General features: G+C 44.2%; 2 protein-coding genes across 2 annotated transcripts in view; both read right to left on the bottom strand.

Annotated features, from left to right (window-relative positions):
- The window catches only part of LOC146577475 (NACHT, LRR and PYD domains-containing protein 12-like), a 320,541-nt gene that overhangs the window by 219,413 nt on the left and 78,537 nt on the right, over positions 1-22,591 (bottom strand). The window contains exons 10-13 of the mRNA XM_085267663.1: positions 20,833-21,009; positions 18,780-18,956; positions 12,173-12,349; positions 178-354 (exon numbers count right to left, since the gene is read on the bottom strand). Coding sequence (XP_085123789.1) covers positions 178-354; positions 12,173-12,349; positions 18,780-18,956; positions 20,833-21,009 — 708 coding nt within the window. The remainder of the gene's footprint in view (positions 1-177; positions 355-12,172; positions 12,350-18,779; positions 18,957-20,832; positions 21,010-22,591) is intronic.
- Positions 1,649-4,651, bottom strand: LOC146577478 (uncharacterized). The gene is made up of 2 exons (XM_085254494.1): positions 2,374-4,651; positions 1,649-2,295 (listed from the first exon to the last, which is right to left on the bottom strand). Exon 1 carries the CDS (start codon positions 4,475-4,477, stop codon positions 3,065-3,067), a length of 1,413 nt encoding a protein of 470 aa, XP_085110620.1. The 5' UTR covers positions 4,478-4,651; the 3' UTR covers positions 1,649-2,295; positions 2,374-3,064.

Here is a 22,591-nt window from a genome sequence, read left to right as displayed (position 1 = left end):
AAATGTGAACATTGTTCTGCTGCAGTCAATGGACTAAACCAGAGAAGAAGAAAACAGACTTTACCATGAAGATCCTCAGTGTGGATCAGTATAATATCAGCCTGATGTCTGCAGTTTAGTGTCAGCACAACTTTCACATCATATTCATCTCAGCACAACTAAAACATGCTGACTGACCCCAGAGTTTCAAGTCCACATCCTGGACTCTCCAGGAAACCACACAGATGCTTCACTCCTGAATCCTGCAGCTTGTAGTTGTCACTCAGGTCCAGCTCTCTCAGATGGGAGGGGTTGGACTTCAGTGCTGCTGCCAGATAATCACAGCTGATCTCTGACAAACCACAGTCCCCCAATCTGTATAAAGAATGAAAGATGTAAGTTTATTAGACAAAGTGTGAGCTTGAAATCATTCAGTGTTTCATCATCTGTTCAGAGCTGAAAAAGGTTCAGAATGTAGAAGTTTAGAAAATGGAAACTCCAAACAGCTGAAGCCAACAGGAAGCAGCTTCAAACAAACACAACAAGAGAAAAAACTCTGAATGTTTCACATTAAAGTCGTACATTTCTCATAAAAACAGGACAAAGACTTGAAAAAGTCGTGTTTTTCCTTCCAGGAACCACAAGGCTTCACTTTTAAAGGTGAAGTGTGAAAGAAATGGACATATTTGAAGTCCAACACCTTTTTCCAGTCACATTATTAAAGCAGACAAACTACAAGCTCATTTTCATTCCAACAAGTCATCTTCTGACCTGGACTAACAACACTGGTCTCTATGTGCAGCTGGCTGTGAGACCAGTGCTCAGGGAGCGTCTACAAAGTGCAACACTGAAAGAACATCACACACTCATTTGCTTCCAGCACTTTCACACAAACATCTACTGTCATTATTGTCACCAAACTCTGTGGATCCTTTATTGCAAATTCAAATGGGATCAAATGGTCAGACAAAAGAGGGTTATGAGGAAATATGATGAAATGTTGTGTATTAGCAGCAAGTTATTGAATCATTTTCCTCAGAAAACAAACAAAATGATTGACAAACATGTTTTTACAAACTCAGTGTTGGACTTGGATCAGCAGGATAAGCTGATGTTTAAAGGCATTTGAGTCTCGCTGTATGAGAGTCCAGTTATTACTCAATATTTATGGATGATGTTCTTTCAGTGTTGCACTTTGTAGACGCTCCCTGAGCCTCACAGCCAGCTGCACATGGACCAGCTGGCATTACCCAGCATTAGAGGCGGGTGTCATGAAATGCAACTGAGTGATGTACTGATAAGTGTTTAATATTTCTGCTTATGCAAACGTCTTTCTATCATGAACTCTCTGAACAGTCACATCACAACACCACAATGAGTTGTGAAAACAAGCTGTTATTGTTAGATTAAGTTCCAGAAACTGCATGTTCTCTCCCCACGAGTGAAGAGCGTGCAGCTAAGTTCCTGTTTTATCTTTGCTTTGCCATGTGACATCATTATACTGAGTGTATAAATAAAGATGCAAGACAAGTGTGGGGTGTGTGAGTCTTGTTGGGCTCTCACCCGTGCACGTTACCTGCTGAACTGTCTGAGTGTCATTTCTTCACCTGAGTGTTTGATAACTGTTCACCCCTAACATTTAATTGGTCCTTCGTGCCGAGCGCCCTCATCAAGTCCCGACGTCGTGAAAAACGTGCGCTGAAGCCTGTATACAGCTCCTTTCTCGGAAAGGATAAAGTCCAGGGACGTGAATACGGGTCCTGGCCAGCGTCTTATACAGGTCCACGATGGTGGGGGTTGATGGCGGACGTCAGACCGGCGACAATCCACTGAGGTGAATATTTTACACTCAACACACCTTGCGAAAAAACGACTGAGGCAACCTGTGGTCTGTACATAAAATATACAGGTTAAGTAACATTCTCGTCTGAAAAAGGACTGGTAGAGGTTTACGTGGCCACACCTGTTAGTAACATTCTCGTCTGAAATAGGACTGGTAGAGTTTACTGGCTCGCCTGAAAAAGGGCTCGGAGCAAGCTCGCCTGAAAAAGGGCTCGGTGTCACGGGCTGCGATGGCAGACCGTGGAGTGACAGTGAAAGCAGGGCCCAAACGTGAGACTCTAAGTGAAGGACAGTGGATTTATTTACAGGAGGTGAAAAACACACAACTATATACAAAATCCCAGCACTGTGGTCCCGTGGTGATTCTCCCTGAATCCCACACAGTGCAGATGTCCGTGAGAAGTGAAAGGTGGCGACTCCAAAAAACTCCAATTCCCACACCGTGACTTTAGAGGCGTACTCCGCTCCCGATTCCTGGTAACACAAAAGGTAGAGGGTTAGCAGGGGATCTGTTTCCTCGGAGGTTACGTAAAAGCTCACGGCAGTACTGACGAGTTCTGACTCAAGGATCCAGCGTCGGCCTCAGCTCAGCTGCAGTCCTAAATGCCGTTCCTTGACGAGCGTAATCTGCTGCAGCTGGCAGAGGACGACGAGCGGCAGGTGTGGCTGTCTCTCGGGTAGACCACTTCCGGGTTCGCAGTCTCCTCAGCGAACCCACACCTCCGGAAGCTCACACAGAGACACATGGAGAGACGGAGAGCGAACCAATACAACACGCAGAAAACCTAAACATAAACATACACTGAAAATGCCTGAGCCCTGGGTCCCTAGACCCAGGCCATGACAGTACCCCCCCTCTAAGGGTCGGCTCCTGACGACCCAAAAGAAACCAAACACAAAACAAAAAACCACAGTACAACCAACCCCGGGCGGGCGGCGGGGGCCCCGGACGGAGGGCCCCAAAACGCCAGTGCAAAAGTCCAATCACTGCCATGGTGGCAGCAACAGTTCCTGCGGCCGACCCAGTGGACCGCAAAACAGGCAAAACCCGCTACGGTTCAGGCAGTGGTGGGGAAAACAGTTCTGGCGGCCTACCTCCACCCCCGTGATGGAAGCAGAATGCTTCAGGCGGCCTGCCACGGATCCGGTGGCGACGGCGTTGCAGTTCCGGCGGGCGGCCACGGGTCCGGTGGCGGCGGCGTTGCAGCTCCGGCGGGCGGCCACGGGTCCGGTGGTGGCGGCGTTACTGCTCCGGCGGGCGGCCACGGGTCCGGTGGCGGCGGCGTTGCTGCTCCCGCCTCAGCACAACCCATGATTCCCGATGTACCAGCCGGGCTGCTGGACGTGGCAGCCGGGCTGCTGGACGTGGTGGCCCCTCCGGCACGACGACCTCCAGCTCTGGCTCAGCGGATCCCTCCGGACCTCCGAGCTCCTCCGGTGGCAGCGCGTGCTCACCAGGCTCGCTGAGCTCCTCTGCTGGCAACGCCGGTCCCTCCGGCTCGTTGAGGTTCGCCAGCAGCGGTGCGGGGTCCTCAGTGGGTGGCTCGCTGAGCTGCTCCGGCTCACTGTGCTCCTCCGGCATGCTGAGCTGCTCCAGCTCACTGTGCCCCTCCAGCATTAGCTTGAGCTTGGGCTCCACAGCTGGCGACGCGGGCTCCTCCGGCTCGCTGGGCTCCACAGCTGGCGACGCGGGCTCCTCCGGCTCGCTGAGCTCCCGCTCGGGCATGCTGAGCTCCTCCGGCTCACTGAGCTCCCGCTCGGGCATGCTGAGCTCCTCCGGCTCGCTGAGCTCCACAGCTGGCGACGCGGGCTCCTCCCGCTCGCTGAGCTCCACAGCTGGCGACGCGGGCTCCTCCGGCTCGCTGAGCTCCACAGCTGGCAACGCGGGCTCCTCCGGCTCGCTGAACTCCACAGCTGGCGACGCGGGCTCCTCCCGCTCGCTGAGCTCCTGCTTGGGCATGCTGAGCTCCTCCGGCTCGCTGAGCTCCTGCTCGGGCATGCTGAGCTCCACAGCTGGCGACGCGGGCTCCTCCCGCTCGCTGAGCTCCTGCTTGGGCATGCTGAGCTCCTCCGGCTCGCTGAGCTCCTGCTCGGGCATGCTGAGCTCCACAGCTGGCAACGCGGGCTCCTCCCGCTCGCCGAGCTCCTGCTCGCCGAGCCGCTCCTCCGGCTGCGGAGCGGCTACAGACGGTTGTTGATCCGGAGGTGAAGAAGATGATTGAGCGGGTGATGTGGATGGTGAACGGGATGAAACGGCAGGCAGTGAGGTAGATGTCGCGGGGAATGATTCAGCAGGTGACGGCTGAATTACTAGCTGGGCGATAGGCTGTGCTACGGCTACAGGCTGGGCAGCTGGCTGTGCTACGGCTACAGGCTGGGCAGCTGGCTGTATAAACATAGCCCCAGAATAAACAGTTCTAGACGAAACAGTCTTGATTCCTGGATTTGAAAGAACATCAGGCGCACAGTCTTCTGAACCTATGGGAGAATAATCATTCTTAAAACGAAAACTTCTATTTTCCCAAACCGGAGAAACACGAGCTGCAGTGTTCATGAAGCTGGCGGAATGTGACGAGGGCGGATTTTGATGTGGCTGCTCCTGCAGTGATGTGGGAGCGCTGGGTGAGTCGGGTGGCACGAGAATAATCCCTAACATTTTGTAGAATGCCTGAGCAGGCGTAAGCTGATTGCTGTCAGGCTCATAGTAATCCTCCCGGGACCGGCTGGAGCGTTTTCTGCGAGACCGAGGCGTCCGCGGAGAGGATGCAGACGAGTGGGCCGAAGGGTAGGCTGCCAGCGAGGAACGGCAGCACGGAGGCCCTCCAAGCGCTAGTCGGGTCCCGTCAAAACGGGAGCTGCTCTTCCACGGTGAGTCCGCTGGGTCCATAGTGGCTGGATCCTTCTGTCACGGGCTGCGATGGCAGACCGTGGAGTGACAGTGAAAGCAGGGCCCAAACGTGAGACTCTAAGTGAAGGACAGTGGATTTATTTACAGGAGGTGAAAAACACACAACTATATACAAAATCCCAGCACTGTGGTCCCGTGGTGATTCTCCCTGAATCCCACACAGTGCAGATGTCCGTGAGAAGTGAAAGGTGGCGACTCCAAAAAACTCCAATTCCCACACCGTGACTTTAGAGGCGTACTCCGCTCCCGATTCCTGGTAACACAAAAGGCAGAGGGTTAGCAGGGGATCTGTTTCCTCGGAGGTTACGTAAAAGCTCACGGCAGTACTGACGAGTTCTGACTCAAGGATCCAGCGTCGGCCTCAGCTCAGCTGCAGTCCTAAATGCCGTTCCTTGACGAGCGTAATCTGCTGCAGCTGGCAGAGGACGACGAGCGGCGGGTGTGGCTGTCTCTCGGGTAGACCACTTCCGGGTTCGCAGTCTCCTCAGCGAACCCACACCTCCGGAAGCTCACACAGAGACACATGGAGAGATGGAGAGCAAACCAATACAACACGCAGAAAACCTAAACATACACATACACTGAAAATGCCTGAGCCCTGGGTCCCTAGACCCAGGCCATGACACTCGGAGCAAGCAAGCAATGTAGGAAGACACAGAGTTGCCCAGAATAATACTCATTACGTGTATAATCTGTTGTTTTACTGTTTTGTTGGTGGAGTAAGTTGATTTCACAGTTATTAGAAAAACTGAACTACTCCACCGAATTGTTTACCGTTGGTCGCTCACGTGCTGGTGGAAACGGGAAGAAGGTTGTGCTTCAACACATAAAATTGACACCGCCCTCAAGGATTAGCTTGAGGGTAGAAGGCTGTGTCAATAGCCACTCCCATTTCCTCGTGCCAGAGAAAAGCGCCACGGGTGTGTGTGTGTATGTGTGTGAGAACGGAATATATCTGTAAACTAAGAAAAAAAAATGGGTAATAAATCTACAAAACTCACTGCTGACGAGCAGTGGTTAGGGAAAAATCGTCCCGGCGCCGGTCAAATTAGCGCAAATAGATGGAGGAACCGAAAAGAAATTAAACTGCCCTGCGTGGGAGGGAAAATGCAGTCCCTCTGCAGTAACTATTTTAAAAGAGACCCTCCAAACAGAACTAAATAATGAAACATAGTTGGCATGACGACCATGCCCAGAATGTATAAAATAAATAAAAGGAAATAATTCACATAAAAACCTTTTAAATAAAACAGAGAGATGCATAAGGTACATTAAGGCTGTGTCATTGTTGAGCCAAGGAAAGTGTGTGAAAAGGTAAATGTCTCCAGCTTGGGAAAGGGTGAAACTGCAGATCACCCGAAGCCCTTGATGGATACAAAATAAAATATAAAAATATAATAATAAATTACTTGGTTCGACATGCAACAGAGAGAATGAATGTGACTGAAGGTTGGATCTGAGATGAGGCAAACAGAAGACCATTCTAAAAAGTAGGCACAAACCTGTTCAGAGAAAAAGCAAATTTGTACAGATTGGATGAATTCTAAATTATCTGTTTGCTGAGTAAGATGATCCTAACTATTAAATTGGCTCAGTAGTAGTATAGTGATATACACTAATAAAACATTGTAATATACTATTGTCATTATATAGAAAGAAAAAGATGATAATATTAATAATGATATAATATTAATAACAAGAAGTATCCTAGTCAGTATGATGTGAGATGGACAATTGTTATGAAGTGGTCTGCATCAAGCTTAAGGTTTGCTCAAACTCAGTATAATGACATATGAGATGAAGAAAATAAAGGCAATATCTAAACCAATTAGGTTGAGCTAATTAGAATGCATTGGCATCTAAATGGCCATGAAATGCTCCAAGTGATTCAGGACTTACTAGGTCTTAAAATGGGGACAGTAAAGGGAGAATTCACGGGGTCAAACGATCGGGGAAAGCCCCTAGGCCCCGATACTGAGGCTTTGGAGGCTCAGTTAGGGGGGTTATATGAACGGATTAGAGTCCGCTTAGCCCCAAGAGCAGACTATAGTAAAATAGGAGAGGTAAAACAGAAAGAGGCCGAAACAGCATCAGACTTTCTGGACCGTTTGCGTCCAGTTTTTAGGCAACATTCTGGCCTAAATTATGAGGAGCGCCCACAAACCCCATATCAACAACAATTAAAAAATGCATTTTTAAATGGCCTCCTCCCAAAAGTAAAGGCCCACGTAGAGAAACATTGGGTCACACAAAATACAGGATGTCTGCCAGACGCTCTACAATACGCTGAACATGCGGTTAAAGTACAAAAACAAAAATAAAAAGGAGTTTTCACCGTAGATCCTGCAACAGGATTTGTAGCATTTTCTGGTGAACATAGGAGACATAAGCCAGGCCCCTACAAAGGGAAGGGAAAGGCAGGTGGAAGGAACACAGATCGTAGAACAAAAAATACAGCTTGCTACAACTGTGGAAAACAAGGGCATTTTGCCCGCGAGTGTAGGCAAAGGAAAAGGAATGACAGTGAGGAGGAAGACGATAGGAACAGCAAGTGACTAGGAAGGAAAACAGAGATAGAAGACAATGATGAAACAGAAGTGTACAACATAGAACAATTACTTCTAGGCTCTGAACACAAACCCACTGTTGTCATATATGTAAATGGACAGCCAATGTCAATGACCCATCCTGTCCAGTTAACCTTCTAGGGAGAGATGCGCTAGAGAGGCTGGAAATGGGAGTCTTGCCAGGGCCAGAAGGCATGTATGCTAAGCTAATGTTAAATGAGGAACAAGGCCAAGCAGGCTGTCAGATAAATGTGTGCAGGGGACTCGGAGAGCCCCACTATTATTGGACCTTGGATCTGCCTCCGTTAGAGCCACTCCAACATTTAGCAAGCAAATATTTGCCAGCTACCTCAACACAACAGCCCTACACTGACTATCACAACACATTGAGATTCAAATCCAGCCCAGGTCCTGACCCTCCGTATGACAAAGACATACACAGACTAGGCCCGCAGCTGTTAACTTTACAACATCTCTATGTCACCAAAAGTGGCAACGCAGTCTGTTCTGTAATACAACCTGAAGCTGTGCAGTGAGTAAACAGAATGCCAAACCCACATGTGTCCGTAGCCCGTAATGACAGCACTGAGTGGAAAGACTTAGGCCGCATTCTCACCCAAGTTGAAAGAGACAGATATGAGAAAACTGAAGAGACACATGAGGGATGGTTACAGGGTCGCAGAACAGGTTGTATGAAATACACATTAGGATGGTTGCTCACCACCCAACACGCTTCCCACATGACTGACAACACTGATTTACATGTTGTGGAAAACGATGCTAGCTGATATACACTCTCACCAGAGGCACACCCAGAGTTACAAAAACTGCCCACAACACTGTGGTCAACCGGACCAACAGACGTAGGATTAATTAAAAGGAGCAGATCCAGTTGTAGTTAAAACCACCATAACCTACAGGCCGGTCAAACCACAATATCCCTTGTCCACAGAAGCAAAGGCAGGGATCAGGCCAGTAATTGCAGATATGGAAAGAGCAGGCATCCTAGTGAAGACAACAAAAGCAACCTGTAATACTCCAATTTTCCCAGTGAAAAAAGCAAACACAGAAAAATATCGTCTAGTTCATGATCTTAGAGCAATAAACGAGGTAACAGAACAAATCCCCCCGATTTTCCAGCAAGGTTAAAGCAGCGAAACTTAACACACACCTGTTGTTAAATGATAAAGTTTATCCACTACTAACAAATAAACTCTCTGGGTTGCAGGACAACAACTTAACTTCAAAAAAAGACACTGGTCTGACCAACCAGTGAAGACGCAACAAATTTAGTGGTAAAAAGATTCAAATTGTGACATGTTTTCTGCTGATTGATTAATACAAGTGATTACTGAATGAAGGAAAATTCCTTTTTGGGCTTTTAAACATGATCTTAAGAATTTTAACATGTACCTGTGTTGTCCTGTCAGCTTGGCGGGTCATGAGTGGATTATATGGTGAGAAAAAACAAAAAAAAAGGGGGAGAGAAGGCTGACACAGGGCCTGGCCCCGGTGTTTCTCCCCTCTCTGAATAACGCAGCCAACACAACATCATTTTCCTGTTCGTTCGTTTTTGTTTTGTGTTTGTTTTGTTTTTTCTCTTTATGCTTGATTGCAGGCTGCTTTGTCGGCCCAGAAAGCCGAGGCTGACCCTGGACTCCTGCTCTCCCCCTACCATCTTTGCTCTCTCCTCTACCATCTTTGATGTGACCCTGACTAAATGCTACAGCAGCTGGACCCACAACAACAACCTGAAAATGTCAACAGTGCTGCAGGAAAACGATCTCATGCAGCGGAGACGGAGAGCGTTAAATCCAAGGCCCGTGTCACTACACGGGGGAGATTTCCAGACAGCTTCAGCTGACAGAGCTGTGACGATACGCCTATTAAGCCCGGAGGAAAAGTGAGGCCGAGCAAAACAATGCTGACCTTAACAACTCTGCATTAAAACTGTGCAGGACAGTGACGGACCAACACGGATGATCGGGCAGCAAAAAAGGGCGTGACCAAGACAGGAGGAGTAACTGAGGTCAGGAGGCACCTCGAAATGAACAAAAGCACCAGGAGAAAATAAGCTGAAGGCACAGGTGTCGGGGCTCGGCCAGGAGCTGACCTCTGAGAAGAGCCGAACAGCAGAGCTGTAGAAGGCCGTGGAGCAAAGCAAGGGAAACATCAATGGACTTCAATCTGACTTGTACGGAAAAGACTCTGAGGTTTCTGCCCTCAGTAAGAGCTCAAGGCAGAAACTGAGCATGGCTCAGGAGGAGCTGGCTGATAATCGAACCCATCAGGCCGGAGCTTGCTGGAGCAGGAGGTTGCCAAACCTGACGAAAAGCTCCAACAGCAGGAGCAAGCCCTGAAGGAGCTACAGAAGCAAAAGGGTCAAGTTAAGGAGGAGCGAAACAAGGAGAAGATGCAGGACACTGGAGAAAAGCACTGCCTCAATTGGGGCCAGAACCAGTATGGACAGAACTTTGAGCAGCAGCACCAACGGATGCAAACAGACTGAAAAGGAGGAGGGCAGGACCCCAGGGCACGCTTCAGGCCGTGGTTTACCCAGAACACCAGAACAGGAAAGTGATGAACACAAACACCCACAAACACACACATCTACATGCACTGACTCAGAATGAAGTGAAACACACGTATGCACATATGCACTCATTGATTGAGTGAGAAATGACACACACACGTGCACAAATCGAAATGCTGATTCAATTCACTGAGAAGTGATCCACACACACACATGCACAAGCTTGTTCAATGAAGAGGGATACACACACACACACACGCTGATGCAATGAAGAATGCTTTACTAACAAATGTTGCACATACATCCCAGACAATGTACACTCACTTAACATGACCACTGCCCTAAATACCCTGAGAAAACTCAGAGTTGCCCAACAACAAGACTATGTCACAAACACTGATGATTGGTGGACATGGCTACTGAGTGGTTCGTGGAAGTCCCTGCTGATTAAAGGACTTTTTGGTATTAGTTTTCTATTGCTATTATTGTGTATTTTCGCAACATGTATAATACCTTGTTTGAAAAGCATGGTGTCAAACATGGTCACAGCTACATTAGGAGCTTATGTAACATTGCCCCAAATCGACGGCGAGCTGTATGAGGATGCATACAGTAGCGTCTGAAAAAGGACATGATACAAAACTGTTTAATGATGTTCTAACTGAAAATGTCCCAACAAGAGGTTATGAACTGACAACATGACAGTATTGTGCATAAGATAAAATTTAAACAACAGGAGGGGATGTTAGAGGATTTTTAAGTTTTATTGTCATGAAATGCAACTGGGTGATGTACTGATAAGTGTTTAATATTTCTGCTTATGCAAACGTCTTTCTATCATGAACTCTCTGAACAGTCACATCACAACACCACAATGAGTTGTGAAAACAAGCTGTTATTGTTAGATTAAGTTCCAGAAACTGCATGTTCTCTCCCCACGAGAGAAGAGCGTGCAGCTAAGTTCCTGTTTTATCTTTGCTTTGCCATGTGACATCACTATACTGAGTGTATAAATAAAGATGCAAGACAAGTGTGGGGTGTGTGAGTCTTGTTGGGCTCTCACCCGTGCACGTTACCTGCTGAACTGTCTGAGTGTCATTTCTTCACCTGAGTGTTTGATAACTGTTCACCCCTAACACATTCAATCCTGAATCGATTTTTAATATAAATGTATTTTGCCAGAATCTCAGGTTAAAGCTCCCAAAAGTATTTCAACAACAAGCAACCAGACAAAACAGTAAATGAGAGCAGCTAAACACACAAAGATGGAAACACAGAGCGTGGATCGTTCACTCGACGGCACGTACACGGACACGCCGTCGGGGCTGAAAGTGGACAGCTCACAGATCCTGAAGCTGCAGGTTTCATCTGTCTCCAACCAAAACTGACTGAACCAGCAGCAGAAGAAGATCCAAACTACGCTTTATGTTTGATGAACATCGTCATGAATTCTCTCTGACTTTGACGTTTACTTCCTGCACAGCTCTCTCTCTCTCAGTGTACTTCAAGAACAGTTTACCTTCAAAAATCTGTTTCCTGCATTATTCACTGCTTATTACGCACCAGTCTGCTGTTGTGTTCACTGCTGTCGGCCTCTGAAAACAAAGCCTCATTTCTGCTGTTCAATACTGAAGAAATTTAAACCTTTTAAAATGATGACAGATTACAAACTCTCAGCTGTGTCTGTAATCAAACCTCTGTAACTTTGCTTCCCTTCAGCAGCATCAGCTCATGTTCACATGTTGATTCGTGGTTTGCTTCAGTTTTTGATGGACTGCAGAATATTTTGAAGGTTATCTGCTATAAAAAGCCAGAACAGGAAAATCTGCTTCATGTGTTTCTGTTTGATCCTCAGTGACTTTGACACAAAGGCCTCTGCTGTGATGATCACACCTCTGATCAAGTCTCACAGTGTCAGCTTTGTTTTTATACATATGGATATGTGCTGATAAATGATCAGAATTATAATATTTCCCACTGTCTGCTGTGTGCCGTGACCTTTGACCTGCTAAAGACAGTCAGCTGTGGATTATTCATTGTTGTGTCTGATACTTAGAACTGTGAGGAAGAACACTACACAGTTAATCAGGGTCCCCTCTCTCTGAATCAGGAAAGGTGGGCAGGCCGCGTGTGGGCCGCGGGCCATACGTTGAGTCTCACTGTTTGAAATGTGAACATTGTTCTGCTGCAGTCAATGGACTAAACCAGAGAAGAAGAAAACAGACTTTACCATGAAGATCCTCAGTGTGGATCAGTATAATATCAGCCTGATGTCTGCAGTTTAGTGTCAGCACAACTTTCACATCATATTCATCTCAGCACAACTAAAACATGCTGACTGACCTCAGAGTTTCAAGTCCACATCCTGGACTCTCCAGGAAACTACACAGATGCTTCACTCCTGAATCCTGCAGCTTGTTGTTGGAGCTCAGGTCCAGCTCTCTCAGATGGGAGGGGTTGGACTTCAGTGCTGCTGCCAGATAATCACAGCTGATCTTTGACAAACCACAGTCCCTCAATCTGTATAAAGAATGAAAGATGTAAGTTTATTAGACAAAGTGTGAGCTTGAAATCATTCAGTGTTTCATCATCTGTTCAGAGCTGAAGAAGGTTCAGAATGTAGAAGTTTAGAAAATGGAAACTCCAAACAGCTGAAGCCAACAGGAAGCAGCTTCAAACAAACACAACAAGAGAAAAAACTCTGAATGTTTCACATTAAAGTCGTACATTTATCATAAAAACAGGACAAAGACTTGAAAAAGTCGTGTTTTTCCTTCCAGGAACCACAAGGCTTCACTTTTAAAGGTGAAGTGTGAAAGAAATGGACATATTTGAAGTCCAACACCTTTTTCCAGTCACATTATTAAAGCAGACAAACTACAAGCTCATTTTCATTCCAACAAGTCATCTTCTGACCTGGACTAACAACACTGGTCTCTATGTGCAGCTGGCTGTGAGACCAGTCTTCAAAACTCAATGCTGACGAGCAGTGGCTAGAAAAGAAATGTCCAGACACCGGACAAATCAGTGCTTGTAGATGGAGAAATCCTAAGAAAACAAAATGTCCCACTTGGGAAGGAAAATGCAGCCCCTCAGCGTTAACACAACTGAAAGAAGCTCTTTTGAAAGAAATAGGATCAACAAAAAACGTAAAAAAGAAAGGAAAACATACGCAAGAATTAGAATATTTCCAGGCCTGGAAAGAAGAAGCAGTTAGGCGAGAAAAAACTAGAGAAAAAAGATAAACAGTCAGAAAAACAGTACTTAACTGCTAGTTTAGTAAAACCAGAAGACGAGACACTGTGCAGTCCTCGCCATCCTTTTATTAATCCACCACCCGTTCCTTAAAGTAGTTTAAAGTAGTTTAAAAAGGTTGGAAACAGACGCCACCGAATAGATATAAATACAAGAAGTGAAACAATAAAATAAACAAAGGCTAAATTACATTAGTTTATTTTTAACATATTCAAAATAATAATAGCAAGGATAACAACCTGTAAACTGATATTAACAATGAAACATAGTTGGCATGACGACCATGTACAGAATGTATGGAATGAATGAAAGAAAATAATTCACACGAAAACCTTTTAAATAAAACAGAGAGATGCATCAGGTACATTAAGGCTGTGTCATTGTTGAGCCAAGGAAAGTGTGTGAAAAGGTAAATGTCTCCAGCTTGGGAAAGGGTGAAGCTGCAGATCACCCGAAGCCCTTGATGGATACAAAATAAAATATAAATAAAATATTATAATAAACTGCCTGGTTCGCCATGCAACAGAGAACGAATGTGACCAAAGGTTGGATCTGATATGAGGCAAACAGAAGACCGGTCTAAAAAGGTAGGCACAAACCTGTTCAGAGAAAAAGCAAATCTGTGCCGATTGGATGAATTCTAAATTATCTGTTTGCTGAGTAAGATGATCCTAACTATTGAATAGTACTTCCCAAATCCCTAAACAGAACAACAGCATTAGTGACACATGGGATTAGTCCTGTGTCATCAGCAGGGATAATATAGATTAATACACACTTTTACACTCTAAACTTTGAAACTTCAGCAAAAGAATTTGTGAGAACTAACGGCACCATAAAACAGAGACTCGGAAAATGCAAATTAGTAAGCGGTGAACTGCTTAAACCACAGTTGGTTTTATAAATATTGCTGCAAACATTGTTGAATGTGTGTGCTGTGAGAATTAATAGAGGTTTCAATTGTTTTTCTTTGACTTGCTCGTTCTGATTATGAAAGGCATGTCTAAAATACTCTTAGGAAAGCGTATTTTGAGGTATATTTCTAACTCCTGTAACAGTGTAAGTGTGTGAATGCTGTGAGTAGAAGGTTTTGAATGATAAATAAAGGGGTGAGAGGTATTTCTTTGGTGATGCAAAGTAGGATGTTTGAAAGTTTGAAAGTGCTTCTAAGTTAAAAAATGCATGAGTGATGTTATAAGAGTTTGATTAGCCTGTAGAAACACGAAAGAGAGAAACAGGAAATATGGCTCTGAGTGCTGTGTGTGTGTGACAGGAACTTTGCATGCCCATAAAAGGAGACTCACTGTGACAAGTGAGCACCCAGAGAGAGAGATGAGTTAAACTCTAGGCAGATACAGCAAATGGAGGTTTTAAGAAAAGAAATGAAAAGGATATTAATTGTATGCTTTAGTGTGTCAATACAGGTTACAGATAAATAAAGGTGGACTTTCCTCAACCTGGATTTTGAGTACAGCGGCAAAACCATAGATGAACATAATTGGGAGAAAAATAGGCCAGATTTTGGCTTAAAATTTTACAGCTTGACCTCCCACTTGTCCCGATCCTGAGAAGAAGCTCAAAGGACAGTCAATCTCCTGATGAAGACCAACAGAACATCGTGGACTTGAAGAATTAACAGCAGGCAAAAAGACAGTGCAACTGAAACCACACTGATGACACCAGCAGCAGGATGGAAGAAACCACGTGATGGAAAATGCACGGTGAACTGGAGGCTGGTAAGAACAGTGTGACATAACTGTTTAAAGGCACTGAGTGTGATGTTTGGCCAGGCTGGGACTTAATCTAAAAGGCAAATACTGAAAAGAAACAGAGAAGGAACAGACTGTGTTGTTGGAGATTTGAAGGCCACACAGGACACTGTGAAGAGAGGGACAGGGACCAGTGAGAGGTGAAGCCCAGACGAGTTCGACTGCGAGAATAGAGGGTAACATTGGGTTGAAATTGAAGCCAGAACTCAGGATGGTTTAGGGATGTCCACGTCACAAACAAAGAGGTAAACAAAAGGAAGGTAAAATAAAGAGAGAAAATAAGTGAAAATTACATTAATGAATAGAAAACACACAAACACAAATTGTTACATGTGAAATTATTTTTGGAAAGAATCAGAAGTGAGATAGTTTGAATCAGAACTCAGTGAAAAGATGCATGAATCGATGCAAGTGAACCACTAGAAAAATCTGTCAGAGAAACAACTCTGGCAGAATGGATGGCAAAACTACTAGAAAATAGGGATATTGTTTTGAACTGCCCTGCGACGCTTCTCTAGTCTCTTGCAGGTTGAAACCAGGCGATTGGGTTCTAATACGGGTGCTCCAGAGGAGGAATTGGGGCTTGTCTCACTGGGAGGGTCCCTATCAAGTGTTATTGACTACACCCACAGCCTGTAAAATTGCAGAGAGACCATCTTGGATTCATCAGAGCCACTGCGAGAAAGTAGAGCTTTCTTGCAGTGGAGTGTGAGGGGTGTTTCACCAGGTATCAGTAGGTCCAGTGACGAGGGAGGAGTGCTGATTGAGCTCAGTGTAGAGAGTTGAAAATAGCTTTCTAGTAAAATCTAGTATCAGAATTAAACTGGGGAAAACAGCCCAGTTGTTGTTGTGTTTTGTTGTGATTGTATCTTTGTACCTGTCATTTAAAATGCTATCCTACATCCAGCCGCTAGAGGGCGCATTACGCGCAGTGGTATCGAGTAGCGTTTTGGGGCACAGAGGAAGAATAAACCTTCCTGTTGTGAAACTGACATCAGCTCAACGTGTGTCCCTTTTTCTATTCTTTATCACAGGTTAGTAAATGCATTTAAATGAATGTATACTGCAGACCTTACAAACGGACGATGTTGTTTATGTGGGTAATGAGCGCAACTCGCTAAAGAAATAGATTCATTCTGAGTTGTGTCTGAATTGTGGGTTAAGGCTGCAGGCTAAATGATGCTAATGCTAGCGGACTTGGCTAATGTGGAATACTGAGTGTGTGTGGGGAAGCTAATCTGACCTGTGAGAGACTTCTGGACTGTGAACTCTTAATGTATTATGCACTCTGATAAATGGGCTTTATACTATGTTTTATTCTTCTGGTTGATCTTGTGGTTACAAGAACAAGTTTGTGGTTTAATACAAAGACATTTATAAAGTGTTATAAGGAAACTGTTTGATCAATGCTGACTGCACAGTAGGAGTGAACGCTGTTAAAGGAGCATTGCACTCTATATAGTTGTAGGTTGTATAAGAACAGTGAATATGTTTCTTTTATGTCAAACACATTATTTTCTTGTAAAGAGTAAAATAGCTATATTTAAAAAAAACAGAAGTTACATTGTCAGTACAGTGGAAATACATTTCACATAAATAATTTAGTGCAGAACAAGAATTACAATGAGTTAATTTTATGATGTTTGTAAATGTATTTAAAAATGAAGTACAGAGTACACTATTGTGTTTTGTTTATCTTTGTAAAACAAATGTGTTTATTGTGATACATTGTGGATCTAATATTATCAATGGATTTAAGCAATATTTCGTTTATGTTTTGTCAAAGTTGTATTGAGAGATTTATACAGTCTCTAGCTCAAGGAACTGTGGCCATGTATGGTAAACTGGACTGAAACATAAGGCCATTTCTTTGCAGTTAGTATGGTGATACCTGAAGCTGTTCTAAGCTGTTGTGAAGAATAAACCTTCCTGTTGTGAAACTGACATCAGCTCAACGTGTGTCCCTTTTTCTATTCTTTATCACAGCGCCACACGTTGTTGAACAGGAAACCAGTTGCCCCTCTGGTCATCATCTTAGGGAGGCAACATCAGCTCGCACTCTCATTCTCTCCAGCCATTGACCAACTTTAGGCTTACTGATACATTTGGGTGAAACCAACCTCAAGCATGAGGTGTTCTCAGGTGATGACTGGCTTCTTACTACTGGCAACGGCTCTATTCATCAGACTATCCGACCTGGAAGACGGCAGAAACCCATACACAAGCCGAGATAAGTGCAACACTGAAAGAACATCACACACTCATTTGCTTCCAGCACTTTCACACAAACATCTACTGTCATTATTGTCACCAAACTCTGTGGATCCTTTATTGCAAATTCAAATGGGATCAAATGGTCAGACAAAAGAGGGTTATGAGGAAATATGATGAAATGTTGTGTATTAGCAGCAAGTTATTGAATCATTTTCCTCAGAAAACAAACAAAATGATTGACAAACATGTTTTTACAAACTCAGTGTTGGACTTGGATCAGCAGGATAAGCTGATGTTTAAAGGCATTTGAGTCTCGCTGTATGAAAGTCCAGTTATTACTCAATATTTATGGATGATGTTCTTTCAGTGTTGCACTTTGTAGACGCTCCCTGAGCCTCACAGCCAGCTGCACATGGACCAGCTGACATTACCCAGCATTAGAGGCAGCTGTAAAAAAACGGATTTTCCTATTTAAATGGTTTTAATTTGAATAAAGCGATGTTGATTCATTCAATCCTGAATCGATTTTTAATATAAATGTATTTTGCCAGAATCTCAGGTTAAAGCTCCCAAAAGTATTTCAACAACAAGCAAACAGATAAAACAGTAAATGAGAGCAGCTAAACACACAAAGATGGAAACACAGAGCGTGGATCGTTCACTCGACGGCACGTACACGGACACGCCGTCGGGGCTGAAAGTGGACAGCTCACAGATCCTGAAGCTGCAGGTTTCATCTGTCTCCAACCAAAACTGACTGAACCAGCAGCAGAAGAAGATCCAAACTACGCTTTACGTTTGATGAACATCGTCATGAATTCTCTCTGACTTTGACGTTTACTTCCTGCACAGCTCTCTCTCTCTCAGTGTACTTCAAGAACAGTTTACCTTCAAAAATCTGTTTCCTGCATTATTCACTGCTTATTACGCACCAGTCTGCTGTTGTGTTCACTGCTGCCGGCCTCCGAAAACAAAGCCTCATTTCTGCTGTTCAATACTGAAGAAATGTAAACCTTTTAAAATGATGACAGATTACAAACTCTCAGCTGTGTCTGTAATCAAACCTCTGTAACTTTGCTTCCCTTCAGCAGCATCAGCTCATGTTCACATGTTGATTCATGGTTTGCTTCAGTTTTTGATGGACTGCAGAATATTTTGAAGGTTATCTGCTATAAAAAGCCAGAACAGGAAAATCTGCTTCATGTGTTTCTGTTTGATCCTCAGTGACTTTGACACAAAGGCCTCTGCTGTGATGATCACACCTCTGATCAAGTCTCACAGTGTCAGCTTTGTTTTTATACATATGGATATGTGCTGATAAATGATCAGAGTTATAATATTTCCCACTGTCTGCTGTGTGCCGTGACCTTTGACCTGCTAAAGACAGTCAGCTGTGGATTATTCATTGTTGTGTCTGATACTTAGAACTGTGAGGAAGAACACTACACAGTTAATCAGGGTCCCCTCTCTCTGAATCAGGAAAGGTGGGCAGGCCGCGTGTGGGCCGCGGGCCATACGTTGAGTCTCACTGTTTGAAATGTGAACATTGTTCTGCTGCAGTCAATGGACTAAACCAGAGAAGAAGAAAACAGACTTTACCATGAAGATCCTCAGTGTGGATCAGTATAATATCAGCCTGATGTCTGCAGTTTAGTGTCAGCACAACTTTCACATCATATTCATCTCAGCACAACTAAAACATGCTGACTGACCTCAGAGTTTCAAGTCCACATCCTGGACTCTCCAGGAAACCACACAGATGCTTCACTCCTGAATCCTGCAGCTTGTTGTTGCAGCTCAGCTCCAACTCTCTCAGATGGGAGGGGTTGGACTTCAGTGCTGCTGCCAGATAATCACAGCTGATCTCTGACAAACCACAGCTCCTCAATCTGTATAAAGAATGAAAGATGTAAGTTTATTAGACAAAGTGTGAGCTTGAAATCATTCAGTGTTTCATCATCTGTTCAGAGCTGAAGAAGGAAGAAGCACTCCAACATGTTCTCAGGCAGAAGAAGCTGTGTTATGAGGGAGAGAAGAAAAAGATTGAGGCACAGAAACGTGTTGAAAGAGAGATAAAGCAGCTAAAATCAGGTGTAAAAGTAAAGCAGAGGATGAGCTGAATAAAGGACACTCAAGGCTGGCTTGGAAAGGAATGAAGTCCATGGTGGGGATGCAGAACAAGGAGCAAAGATGAATGTGATGCTGAATCAGCAGAAGACTTGGACTCATTTGATTCCAGCTTTGATATCATTGATTTCAATGAAGAGCTTTGTGATTGTAGCAAAGGGCTGGTAGCTCTGAGAGTCCCACTGATGAGGTGTTTGTGTGGAAATCTCTTAGTGGGAGCAAAGAGAGAAAAAGCCCTGGTCCTGATGCTGTGGGAGGGAAATGATTGAAGTGTGCTGTGAGGAACTGACTGGGAGATTTTCACACATTTTCCAGTCCTCCTTGGAACAACAGGAAGTTCCCAGCATATGGAAACAAAGGTTAAGTGTCCTATGGCACTCAGTGATGATGGTGCTGTGGCCCCACCACCTCCACCTCTTTGTAAAGGAACTAACTGTAATCTGAAGCTTCAAATGGAACTAAGACTTCCTCCACTAGGTGGCAGTGTCTGATGAGAAAGTGTTAGTGGAGCTGGCCTGGAGTCAGAAACAGGAAGATGCAGGATTTGGGCTGAAATGGGGAAAAGTGGTTCGCACTAGTGCCTTAAAGCAAGAAGGTTGTAGGTTGAAGCTTGTTGACCTTTCTGTGGAGGTTGGATGTTCTCCCACAGTCCAATGAAATGCTGCTTAGGTTCATTGGTGCTTCTAAATTGGCTGTAGGTGTGGATGTGAGAGAGTGCTTCTCTGTCTCTCTCTGTTGGCCCTGTGATGGACTGCTCACCTGTGCAGGTGGACCACGCCTCTTGCTCTATGACAGCTAGGGCACAGGCTGCAGCCCTGTGAGCCTAAGCTGAATAAACAGTTAGCAAAAATGATCCATAGATGGCCTGAAATCCCCCAGTTAGCAGTTTGGTAGATAGCTATGACATGCTAATCCCATCCAGCAGCTGTATTCTACCTGTAAGCTGATCCCTGCTGAGCCAAAGCACTTTTTCATATACAAATTACAACCTTTAATAGAAACCTATTGGTCAGCATCTTATTAGCCTGCTGTTAGCTTCATTCCACAGAAAACTGAGAGAAACTAACAGAGTTGATAAAGAATAAAGAGAAATGTGATGATTTAAAGCCTTTGAAGTGCTTCAGATGATCTCTGTCCACTTCTGTCCACTCATTCATTCATGTAAGCTTTCTAATGCAGCTTTGATCTTCACAGTCTGCTTCATGAAACTCATTCTAACCCTGAATGTCAGAGTGTTCCTCCTTCTCTTTCCCATCATTCATGCTGGCAGTGGAGGAGATCTGGATGTTGGACTGTGTTTTGGATGATGTGTGTATGTTTGTGTTGGACTGCTGTCTGTAAAGCAAACACACATTTTGCTTTGGATTTCAGTGTCAGACAGACTTTAAGGTGGAATGAAGAGTTGGAGAGCTTCACAGTGAATTATCCAGTGGAGGATTGTTCTTCTTCTTTGAAGGTTTGAAATGTGAACATTGTTCTGCTGCAGTCAATGGACTAAACCAGAGAAGAAGAAAACAGACTTTACCATGAAGATCCTCAGTGTGGATCAGTATAATATCAGCCTGATGTCTGCAGTTTAGTGTCAGCACAACTTTCACATCATATTCATCTCAGCACAACTAAAACATGCTGACTGACCCCAGAGTTTCAAGTCCACATCCTGGACTCTCCAGGAAACCACACAGATGCTTCACTCCTGAATCCTGCAGGTTGTTGTTGGAGCTCAGGTCCAGCTGTCTCAGATGGGAGGGGTTGGACTTCAGTGCTGCTGCCAGATAATCACAGCTGATCTCTGACAAACCACAGTCCCTCAATCTGTATAAAGAATGAAAGATGTAAGTTTATTAGACAAAGTGTGAGCTTGAAATCATTCAGTGTTTCATCATCTGTTCAGAGCTGAAGAAGGTTCAGAATGTAGAAGTTTAGAAAATGGAAACTCCAAACAGCTGAAGCCAACAGGAAGCAGCTTCAAACAAACACAACAAGAGAAAAAACTCTGAATGTTTCACATTAAAGTCGTACATTTCTCATAAAAACAGGACAAAGACTTGAAAAAGTCGTGTTTTTCCTTCCAGGAACCACAAGGCTTCACTTTTAAAGGTGAAGTGTGAAAGAAATGGACATATTTGAAGTCCAACACCTTTTTCCAGTCACATTATTAAAGCAGACAAACTACAAGCTCATTTTCATTCCAACAAGTCATCTTCTGACCTGGACTAACAACACTGGTCTCTATGTGCAGCTGGCTGTGAGACCAGCCCACAAAACTCAATGCTGACGAGCAGTGGCTAGAAAAGAAATGTCCAGGCACCGGACAAATCAGTGCTTGTAGATGGAGAAATCCTAAGAAAACAAAATGTCCCACTTGGGAAGGAAAATGCAGCCCCTCAGCGTTAACACAACTGAAAGAAGCTCTTTTGAAAGAAATAGGATCAACAAAAAACGTAAAAAAGAAAGGAAAACGTACGCAAGAATTAGAATATTTCCAGGCCTGGAAAGAAGAAGCAGTTAGGCGAGAAAAAACTAGAGAAAAAAGATAAACAGTCAGAAAAACAGTACTTAACTGCTAGTTTAGTAAAACCAGAAGACGAGACACTGTGCAGTCCTCGCCATCCTTTTATTAATCCACCACCCATTCCTTAAAGTAGTTTAAAGTAGTTTAAAAAGGTTGGAAACAGACACCACCGAATAGATATAAATACAAGAAGCACAACAATAAAATAAACAAAGGCTAAAAGGCTAAATTACATTTTACAGTTTATTTTTAACATATTCAAAATAATAATAGCAAGGATAACAACCTGTAAACTGATATTAACAATGAAACATAGTTGGCATGACGACCATGTACAGAATGTATGGAATGAATGAAAGCAAATAATTCACACGAAAACCTTTTAAATAAAATAGAGAGATGCATCAGGTACATTAAGGCTGTGTCATTGTTCAGCCAAGGAAAGTGTGTGAAAAGGTAAATGTCTCCAGCTTGGGAAAGGGTGAAGCTGCAGATCACCCGAAGCCCTTGATGGACACAAAATAAAATATAAATAAAATATTATAATAAACTGCCTGGTTCGCCATGCAACAGAGAACGAATGTGACCGAAGGTTGGATCTGATGTGAGGCAAACAGAAGAAAAAGGTAGGCACAAACCTGTTCAGAGAAAAAGCAAATCTGTGCCGATTGGATGAATTCTAAATTATCTGTTTGCTGAGTAAGATGATCCTAACTATTGAATAGTACTTCCCAAATCCCTAAACAGAACAACAGCATTAGTGACACTGTTGTGGCGAATCCACTTAGCCAAAAAATGGATCGGACATCAATTGGAGAAACGATAGTCTTTATATAAGGCTTCAAAAAGGGGAATGTACAACAAATAAACTGCTCGACATCA

Source organism: Mchenga conophoros, linkage group LG3 (genome assembly GCF_057382185.1).
Source record: "Mchenga conophoros isolate Kocher_MC1m ecotype Shallow Benthic linkage group LG3, M_conophoros_male_GT1.1, whole genome shotgun sequence".
Lineage (NCBI taxonomy): Eukaryota > Metazoa > Chordata > Actinopteri > Cichliformes > Cichlidae > Mchenga > Mchenga conophoros.
The sequence above is the reverse complement of the archived record's forward strand: the minus strand, read 5'-3'. Positions and strand labels throughout refer to the sequence as shown.